We start from the raw sequence: 10,791 nt of genomic DNA on the forward strand, positions 1-10,791 counted from the left end.
TTCATATGGACATAACTTTTATAAACGAAGCATGTAAATCTGAACAGAATGACGCATCCCATCAAACTATAAGAACTCCTCAGGAAAATCTGAACAACAAACCAAAGAGTCCTAGACTTTAATCTGTTAAAACATCTGTACTGTGTGCTGCTGGATGAAACCCGAACCACAAGTGCTTTAAGCTAAAATTCCAAATAGACCAAAAGATCTCCTGGTGTCAATGTGGTCTTATGAAATTTTAGAGCCATAAAAAAGAAATGAAACCTTTCCCCTCTACAACAACCAGCCATGCCACAAGCTCTGTTCAAAGCAACATCAAAAATGCCGCACACTCCAGATGCTGTGGCGACAGAAGCAGGGTTAGCACAGGGGTGAGTGAAAGGTGAGAAAACCTCAGTGAACTGGGTCACCTGTCACAGATGTATCTCTGCACTTTCACAGATCTCCCCCAGGGAAATGAATTGGGATCCAGGTGAGGGCTTGTCAACAGCATGCGAGTGCGAACCACGAGCTGTGGCCTGTCAGATGAAGATATGTGCATGTGTGTGTATGCACACATCGTGGTTTTGTATTTTTTTTTTTTCCTTTTACTTCATGAAGCACTTCACACCTCAGTGGGGGTCAAAGTCCACACTGGCATGAACCTGCTACTCCCTCTGTGAAAAAGCCACATGGGACTGGGATAACTTCATGACATCCAGTTTGACTGTCTCACACACAAACTCAAATCCTTGACAGAGCAGAGGTTAAAAAATAAAGTTGACCGGTCACACTGACCTTATTAAATTGAACATGACCATTTCTGCCTTATTCCATTAAAACATCAACTGTTAACATGTAAAAAAAAAAAAAAAAAAAAACGTTTGCAAGTTTCTTGAAAGAAAATCTTTTATTTCACAGTTGTGTGCATACCAGCCCATGATGAATCACATTTAGTAATCGGTAAAAGAATTTTGGCATCTTCAATTTTTGCTTTCATAAAACCACACCGAGCAGGTTTCAGTCCTCTCCACACCAGTAATCTTTTTTTTTTTTTTTTTTAAAAGTCATTGCACAGGTTTGATCTTCAGAATTTACATTTGTCTTCGATGCTGAGCTTAATCTTAGATTAAATTACAAAAAAAAAATCAGATTCTCTCCTTGAATTATTACAAACAGTTGAAAAACTAGACAGGCAGGAAGCCACTCTAGGATGCTGGTGACTGAATGTGCTGAAGCAGATCTAAACTAATTTCACAAAATGAATCGTTGTAGGAGCCACATGGAGATGATCCAGGGTAAAAAAATGAACCACCCTGAGGGTTAGAAGTGTCTTTTTTTTACCTGCTTTTCAGCTCTGTGATGTTACATGGTTGTGTATTTATACTCCATTACACCTGGAAGTGGGAACAAAATGCTTTACAGACCTTTCTCATTCAACTTAATCCAAATAAGTGTTTGTGTGGTGACCTGTAGCATGATTTTTTTCCCCTCAGCTCCTGACTTGTTATTCAAATATTGTCTGTAACTTTCTTTCTGTATTGTACAAGTAATCTGTCTCATATATCTCAAAACCAATCACAAGTGAGGAACGGGACGTTTTTAAGGGCCCCGTTGCCACATTACCTGGATTTACTGTGTATATTTAGCTAGACAAAGGTGAGGCTTACAATTTACATATGAAAGAAAAAGGCTTCATCAAGAAAAGTTCTATTTATCTGCTCAGGACTAAACGTACACTTTTTTGGTTGTTAATTTCAAACTTTGCTCATACATACTTTATTACTAAAGCTTTAAAAAAAAAATAATAATAAAAAAGAAAGATTGAAGTCCAAAATGAAGATATGAAAGCATTACGCTACAGACAAGATCCCCAAACAGAGGTCTCTGGTAGATGTTGGCAGTCAGTAAAAACGCAAAGACGAACATGGGCTGTGTAAACTCATCTGCAATTCCAGCAGGAAGCTCTGCTCCGTTCATTGGTCCATCCTGGACGTGTGGCTTTCCTTCCCCTTTTGACCACTGTTTTAGTCCAGTCCACAAACTATTTCCACTGTCCTTCCTGGCTCCCATCAATCTATTGATTCACGTACCCCCAGCCCTGGCCCAGGCTGCGCCCCAAATCCAAGTGCCTCAGTACATTTTCTGTCGGCTGGGCAGCACCGCCTCCTTGAGGAAAGAGAACACGAGGAGGATCCCAGACCTCTTCCCCCGTTTGCCCTTAGTGAAATAGTTTGACACCACGTCATCTAAAGGGAAAAAATGATAAGAGTTATTTCAGAATCCAGTGAAATCAGAAAAATAGAGGCACATGTAAACCATGCGGTATGGGGAAGTGGTACAGGAAAAGGGAGCGCCCTATGGAGCTCAAAGTGATGACACAGAGTTAGGAGTTTAATGTTCTACCGACAGACTGAGCTGGACTGGTGGGAGCACCTGAGCTTTAGAGACACATGCTGGTTGATTTGAAACAGATTTAAAAAAAAAAAAAAGTTGGTATCTAATAATACATGAAGCACATGGTTGATTTTGTTCTGTCCAAATCAGGACCCCCTGTGTCAAGCCCCTGCATTTGAATACAGTTAACCCTTAGCACCTGTTCATCACAAGCAACATAAAGCACAATGTCAGTGTGACTTGCCTCCTTGCTGCATGGTGGATGGAAGTACATTTTCTCCCGCTGACAGTGACACAAAGAAGGCGAAGGGAATCACCCACAGGCAAATGGTGAAGTACGCCAGCACCTGAGAGTAGTTGTTGATATATGGAAAAACATTAGACAAGAAACTAAATTCATGGAAGGAAATCTCCTACCACTCACAAAACACCAGGGGTGGGAAAATTGAATTTAAAAAAAAAAAAAAAAAAAAATTAAAAATCGAAAATCTGGAATTTTTCCTTCACAATTTTAAAATCAATTTTTTTTTTGTTGAAAATTTTTTTTCAAGTAAATAAAATTTTTTATATGTTAAAATTTTATACATTATAAATTTCTTCTTATTTTTTATTGGTTTCATTGATCTTTTTACTTGTCTTTTAGGCCGTTATGGCAGCAGAATAATGGTCTGGCTACTGTGTTGCTTTTTCCTGAATAAAATCAAGAAAAATGACAAGCAAAATAAAAGTTTTGTACATTTTTTTTTTTTTTACTCTACAAAAATCAGTAATATTGAAGATATCGCAATTTAAATCAAATCGGCACCCAAAAAAATCGGAATCTAATTGAATCGGGACAGAAGCATCTGGTCTCAGCCTTACAGAGTACTTTATATAAAAGTATACATGGAATAAATGTGAGATGACATCACCTCTGAGAATGGGTAATACTCTTGTGCGAAGTACTGGAAGGCCATGTAATGGTTCACCACCACCAACACTGCAAAAGTGAAAAAGAGAGATATTTGCAAAAGAAAATATATATAAAAAAAGTAATTTAGCTGGACAAGTGATAACCCCCATTAGATGTTGTGCATATATATATATATATATATATATATATATATATATATATATATATATATATATGCATAATATATGCATATAAATCCAGCTTCCATTGGTTTTCTTCGTAATCCTGAATGTAGCAGCTTGTTTTTCCTCTCATAAACAGTTAAAAAGCTCATTTGTGTCACATTTACCACAAGACAGGATGAAGTTTGGAGAGCTCAGCAGTATGTAGGGAAAGGTCTGTAGGAGGCCGAAATACACCAGGTTTGTGAAGAGGCCGACTCCCACCATCAACAATGGGAAGCCTTCAAAAAGATAGAGACATCCCAGCACACCTGTCGAGAACTGGACACATTCACTCATAGTCAGACAGCAGACTGGCATTGGTGAGTCTGAAGCATGCATTTTATACAAGGATAAGCTTAAAACAGGCTCATCTCTCTAAACACCCACTTACTCACCAGAATCATGTATTTTATTATTCGACTGGTGGCTACTGTGTATTCTTCTATTAGTTCAGCCAGGTAATACAGGCCAGCGGCTGGATGAAGACAAAAGGTGATGAGTATACAAACAGGAAATCAAGAAAAGCAGAGATGAGTGTGACCAAAAATCCATTCTCTGAATTGCAAACTTAATGTGTCTGCTATTACTGCTATTACACTCATTACTGAATAATTATAGTGTTCATCATTTTGTTTGCACTTCATATCATGTATTATTTCTCTTACAGCATTATAGTTAGATGGTGGTAATCCATCCACCATGCATCTACGTACACTGTTGTAACAGAAATGAACTTTAAGAGGATTAAATAAATATATAAACATTGGAGTTGTTATTGGTATTAAACCTGACCTATTAATGTTTTCTAAATATATCAGCATAGAATCCAGTGCTTGCGCACAGACAACAGGAAAGAGTGTGCACACTGTGTTATACTGCGTTTGAATCGGTTACAAAAATCTCACATACTAATTTAGCATAACAAATAACATTAGTTCAGAATACTGGATCCATCCAGTATTTTCTGTCATTGCTGCTGAAATCAAAATGAACTTCTGGTAGATTCTAGTGTAAAAATCAACATTTAGTGTTACTATGAGGACATTTATTAAAGGCGATAGGTGATTTTAAAGATGTATTAAAGACAATCCTTGTGAATGAAAGACGTTATCACAAGGTCAGACACTCTAATACCACCACCACCAATAGTGCTATATTGGTTGTGTTGGCAGTTTTGAGTAACATCTTCAAAAGTCATGTTAAATCACAAAGCAGAGGAGCTGCAACACTGGCCAAAGTTAACTTTAAACAAGAGAAAACGTAAGCTTCACTGTCAGTAGTGCTGCTAGGCTGACTTCCAGGAGGACTTATGATCATAAATATAAAAAAGCTGGAAAAAAGGAAAACATTCAGAACTCATTAATACTAAGAGTACAGATGAGGATGCCTTGTGATTACTTTTTCTTCCTGCAAACACTGTACTACAGGCAATATTTGATCTGAGTCCAGAAATTAAAACAAGAAAAGCAGCTTTGGGTGTGACTGGCACACCTGACAGCTGCAGGACCCTGAAACTGTCAATGTGGACAGGCATGATCTCTCTGCAGATTTCTCTCCTCTTGTCTCTGTCGTTAACTGAGCTTGAAGCCAAACCGCACAACAGAGATCCAGTTGAACCTAAATACAGCTTTAGCAGAAGTAAATAAACACACTTTTCTTACATAAATTACTAGCAAGTTCACAATAGCTTACATTATAACTCTTGCACTTAGCAGGGCATTTTAATTCTACTTTGGTTAATCTTTATCGGGTGTCAAACACAACGATTCTATGGTTTGTTTATCAATATAATTTTTGATAAGTCACTAAACAATAAACCTTTTGAGGTGGGTAAATCTACATGCTAATCAGCAAACTTTTAGCTATTCAAGGCAAAAACGTTACCTAATCCAAAGAAAACTTTAATAGTTTTAAAAAGATAAAACATTGTACAATTTCTATGTTTACCTCTAAGTCCAGTAATCGTGGAAAAAATGTAATCTTGTCCTGGTTTTATAAACTAAATCGTGCTTTAAAGTTGTCTTATTGAGCTGACATCAAACCATCAGCAGGTCCCAGTGATTATTTTTCACATTTAGTTACTGGAGATTAATCCTATACAGTCAATGTTTGTCTAGCTGACATATATTAATGTTTCTGATTGCTGATTTCTCGACTGATTATGTTAACACTATAGACCGTATAGTCTATGGGTAACATTAGCGAGTAAGTTTTAGCCAACCCGTTAGCACCAGCAATGCTTTTTTTGTGAGCACTTACCTATAGCTAGAGTGACAAAAGATATCTGGATGACCAACGAAAGCCAACTTAGTAAATAAATAAACCACATCTCTCTGCATAAGCCACAACTCACACACACACAAAAAAATAAGAAAAATAAGACAGAAAATAGCTAGCCGGCTGCTAACTAGGGCTGGTCAAAGCTCCTTCCGCTGTGTTCCAGTACCAGCTAAAGAGAGCAAGAAAAGAAGGTCTCGACGGCAGGAAGTGAGGTGTTGTTTCCTTTGTAGCGCCACCTGTGGTGGGAGGAGAAATGTAGTATTTCTCACACGTCCACATGTGGGTATTATTGTTTGTTTTTTTGTTTGTTTAGATAGCTTTACTTGCATTGTCAAAATTTATCATTTTTGTTGATATGGAAATAAAGGGATGAAGAAAAATAAATCAAAGAGATGCAATTTTGCTCATATTTATTCATACCCTTTCATTAAAGAAAAAAAAAAAACAGTTGCCTGGGGGGAAAAAAGCTGTAATTCACGAAAGTAATAATAATAAAAAATAAAAAATAAAAATTATGGAAATTATTACCTTATTTTCTAATTCCGGTTTGATAGAAATGTTTTTCTTTTTTTTTAAAGTAAACAAATAAGATCATTTATTGCATAATACATCACTCATAAACTAATAGTTAGTTGAACAATCCTTTAATGTCAGGTGTTTTCTGTTCCTCTCAGTCAGACTTCTGCATCTGCTGACAGGTATTTTGTCCCACTGTTCAACAGAAACATGCTCTTATTTGTCCAAGACCCTTTTGTTTGTTTGTTTGTTTTTTTTCTTCAACTCAATTAAATGAAAAACCGTGTCTTATATTACTTAAAAAAAAAAAAAAAAAGTTGTAAATTTTCAGTTTTTGTTCCTTTTTCAACTCTCCAGTTACTTGAGTGACTGTTCGAAATTTAGCCTTTTCTTTAATGAAAGGGTATGAATACATATGAGCACAACTATAGATAGACAGATAGACAGACAGACAGACAGACAGAGAGATAGATAGATAGATAGATAGATAGATAGATAGATAGATAGATAGATAGATAGATAGATAGATAGATAGATAGATAGATAGATAGATAGATAGATAGATAGATAGATAAAAACTTTTAAATATATTTGCAGTAAAAACAAAGAGACTCAAGTTTGCCAAACATTGTTACACTTCAGTAAAATTGATGTATAATAATATATTATTTGAAAGCCTAATTAGTCACCTTTACAAAATATAAATTGTAAGGATTGTGCATTTGTGTAATGAGCAACTTAGTTAAATTTATAGATAGTGCTCAATAACATGCCAAATCCCTTTTAGTATTATTGGTATCACTTCTTGTTGTGTGAAATTGTATCACTTGTGTGTGACAGTCACAGATGTATGACTGGCACCAAACTGATTGACAGGCATGTCAGAATGCGTTTCTGGAGTCTGGTGTAATGACTTATGGTAATCCTATATCTAACTCCTCCTCCAAAATGAAAGTGCTCTCCCACTCAGAACCAGAATCATGACCAAATATCTCCAGAATTTGGTAGTGGAAGGATGGAAAGGCCTGCTGTGGGCTCAGAACTCTTCCCAATTGAACATTTATTAAATCAGCTTGTATGTGTAAGGCTGCATGTGTATGCTGGTTAACTTCAACAACTCCTGGTTGAGGAGTGGAACGCCACTCCAAATGTGACCAGACTGATGTCCAGTATGAGGAGGAGATGTCGAGCTGTTTTGGCTGCACATGGATCCCACACAGGCTACTGACAGTGTAAAATAAATCAAGCATAAAAATGTGTTGTTTTTACTTTTGTACTTTGGAAAAGTTCCATCATTTAATCCACCAAACAACTTAAAGAATTGATACAAATAAAATAAGAAGACCAACAGGAGAACATTGCAGGGACACTACCCACACACACATTTAGCTGTTTCATTCCACAGAGGCATGGTCATTACGAGCTATCCTGTGTGGTAAAGGTGCCAAAGGATTTAAAACAATGTATAATGCTAAGTGGTTTAATTAAAGAAGAGAAACAATCGGTCAAATACAAATTTCCCTTCATTTTGGGATAAGTTTATATTACTTAGCCTTCACAAATCCTGAAATATGCTGCTGGAAAACCAAGCTGCACACAACTACCCTGTGTCTGTCTGTTCTGTCGGAGACGTAGACTGTATTTAAAGGTCAGAGATAGTAAAAACAGAAATAAAACACCCTTCATTTTAAAAATGAGCTTTAAGCAAAAGACTAAAATATGCTACATTAGTCAAATGAGTGTGATGGCTGTGACTCTATACAATGCTGTGTAAGATGGACACACTTCTATTCTCCCAGGGGCAGCAGTGTATCAGCATGTCAGGAGTTAATCTTGTTCATATGTCATATATGATGGTCACATTGTTTGTCAATCAATGTAATTGTTAACTGGCTTGTATTAATAACACTTTTGAAATGAACATGTGTGTAAAGAGTGTTCTCTGTTGTTAAAAAGTCATTTAAAAAAGATATAGAAATAGACATCAGTGTTCTTATACAAGCCATCCTGTCTTGCACTTCATTATATTTAAACTATTTTAATGTTCATTCTAGTGTAAAGCTATCAAGCTAACTAGCAAACTGCAAGCTAACACAATCTGTTTGGTTGTAGTTTGTGCCCTGCAGCTGGTGAAATTAAGCTGCTGCTTTACGTAAAACAAGATGTAAAAAGATATTCAGGAAGAGGCTCTATCATGTAATGTGCCAGTAATTTTATGTATCACTATAATTCTGCTGCATACTTTAGCTTTTAAAGTATTTAAAACACGTCTTTGTCTTCACCTTGCAGTTTATGGTTGAAAGAAATCCCAAATCAAGAAATTGTAGATGGTCTGACAGTTCACACAGTTTGTCATCCTGCTGTCTCTCCTTGCGTGTAACGATAAAGGAGAGAATCGCAGACAGCAGGTCAATAAATTTCTGCAAAATCTTTCTGCACCTCAGTCAGTAGACCATAACTAGCAAGAGCAAGCCACCGTAAGCAGCATCGACCTCATCCAGTAATGATTTAAGCACTTTCAGGATGGTGCAAATGTCTTTATTTTTATGTCAAAATTGTGTGATCAATCTTGGTTACTGCAGCAAGACCGTATTATATAAAAGTTAAGAGCCAAATGTTCACTTATGTACTATTTCCTAATATTTTACAAGCTGTATCATGTTAAGCAATAAGTTCAAATAAATTATTGTTCAAATTAAATAAATATCAACTACATTTTATTTAACAAAATGCCCATTTAATAAACATATTACCACATTAGGTGAGTTTCTGTCAAGCGAATTATCCAAAAGCAGATTGAATAGCAGAGTCAATGTGAAAAATACATCATCAAAATAAAAATGTGACAGTCATGGTCATATCATCTTGGTGTCATGATCAGGTAAGTGAAGGACATTTTGATTGCTCCTCAGCTCTGTGTGTGTAAATACACAACATATTACTGATATTCTCACCGTGCTTCACATTGGCTTGGTGCTCTTTTAAGGTATTAATTTGCTGTTAAATGTCATGTGTTGTTGCTGTTCTTCTATTAAAGTCATTCTGATTTCAAGAAATACAGTATTAATCACCAAAAACGCATCTGTGTACATTTCAAGGTTTTTGTCATGAAAAGAAAAGCTCATTTTCTTAAAGTGGCTTGGGGTATGTCTAATGTTTTTTTTCTCTCATTTAGCAAATAAGATAAAGAAAATGCATAAATATGCTCAGGCCACATCTACACATACCAGCAGATGAAGCTGCCCGTCCCACTCATCCAACTGGTCTATACTGCCTTCATATCAGTGGAGTAATTCAGCCATGTTTGAACAAAACAGTGACTTTAAAAAGAGGAAGCTTGGTTAGAAAAACATCTAGAAGTAGCATCTGGAAGTAGAGATGATGCATTTATGTTCTTTCTCTATTAGAAACACACCGTTTGCCAGTTTGCTCTTGGCCATCTCAGACTGGTCACAGGTCTCATGGTCTGAGTGTCTCTTCTGGCTCTTGCAGTTTCCTAACTTTTGCCACTGTCCCGGCTTGCTCGTGGCCAAGAGCCATGCCTCCTCACCTGGCCTTGCCTTTAATGTCCTCTCCTCTGAGTGCGTGACGGCTTCTCATTACATCTGCTCTTCAAAGCACATGCAAAAGGTCCTTTCACCCAGCAAGGTGTCAGATTTGCTTCCTCCCATCTTCTACCTGGAGTGTACAAGCAGCCTGACCGTGCCTTTTGGAGACTTTAGTTGATGATCTGGGGAGAGTAACATCCTTCACCACATTGTTGATGGGGGATTTGTGCCCCATCAACATTCATTTATTCATTCATTATCCTAACCACTTAGTCCAAAGAAGAGTCGCGGGGAAGCTGGAGCCTATCCCAGCAGTCATTTGGGCGAAAGGCAGGGTACCCCCTGGACAGCTCGCCAGTCCATCGCAGGACTCCCCATCAACATACCTCATTAAAACCTGATCCAGATCTGTTAACAAGGTTCAAAACTACGCCTATTGAGGTCTAGGAAAACATGTGTGATCCTTTGGTAGGTCAGAGACATATTTTCCTAATATTAGTATCTGTAATAATGAAGATTGTGCTTTGAACCTCCACTTTCTCCCTCTCACACACAAACACACACACACACACACATGTGCATGAGTCAACAACAAAAAGAGGACAACATATAGTACTACAGTGTATTTCCAAAGCTGACACCTTCGAGATTGAGGGCAACAACAATGAAAAATGTATGCTTGGGAGTGAAAAGGCAGACCTTCTATTAAAGTGCTAAATAAACTAAATATATAATGTGAAACAGTGTGAAGACACTAAAATGGTGTCAGAGTGAAAGGTGAGAGTAATTTCATCCCCATTTCAAAAGCTTTTAACAAAGGTAAATGTGCCGATAGATAGCATTGTGTGAAGGTGTGTGTGCTCATTCATGCATGCCCATATCTGCCGTATCTGTGCAGAGGTGAGAAAACAAAAGGCGGCCGGATGCGTTTCAAAAACTTTCAAGAAAGGGGCCA

At 37.1% G+C, this 10,791-nt stretch overlaps 1 protein-coding gene across 1 annotated transcript; it reads right to left on the bottom strand.

Annotated features, from left to right (window-relative positions):
• Positions 1 to 884: 884 nt before the first annotated feature.
• tex261 (testis expressed 261) lies at positions 885 to 5,921 on the bottom strand. The gene is made up of 6 exons (XM_079257669.1): positions 5,752 to 5,921; positions 3,888 to 3,967; positions 3,618 to 3,771; positions 3,288 to 3,355; positions 2,621 to 2,723; positions 885 to 2,228 (listed from the first exon to the last, which is right to left on the bottom strand). Exons 1-6 carry the CDS (start codon positions 5,819 to 5,821, stop codon positions 2,113 to 2,115), a joined length of 591 nt encoding a protein of 196 aa, XP_079113795.1. The 5' UTR covers positions 5,822 to 5,921; the 3' UTR covers positions 885 to 2,112.
• Positions 5,922 to 10,791: the final 4,870 nt, after the last annotated feature.

The sequence above is a fragment of the Telmatherina bonti genome (genome assembly GCF_933228915.1).
Source record: "Telmatherina bonti genome assembly, chromosome: 18".
NCBI classification, from domain to species: domain Eukaryota; kingdom Metazoa; phylum Chordata; class Actinopteri; order Atheriniformes; family Telmatherinidae; genus Telmatherina; species Telmatherina bonti.

What these genes read in the sequence shown, in the direction of transcription:
- tex261 (XM_079257669.1), bottom strand. Translation starts at nt 5,821, where the DNA reads ATGTGGTTTATTTATTTACTAAGTTGGCTTTCGTTGGTCATCCAGATA. An exon ending in AAACTTCATCCTGTCTTGTG is followed by an intron (nt 3,356 to 3,617) that starts GTAAATGTGACA and finishes TCACTTTTGCAG; the next exon opens with TGTTGGTGGTGGTGAACCAT. An exon ending in AGTATTACCCATTCTCAGAG is followed by an intron (nt 2,724 to 3,287) that starts GTGATGTCATCT and finishes AACTACTCTCAG; the next exon opens with GTGCTGGCGTACTTCACCAT.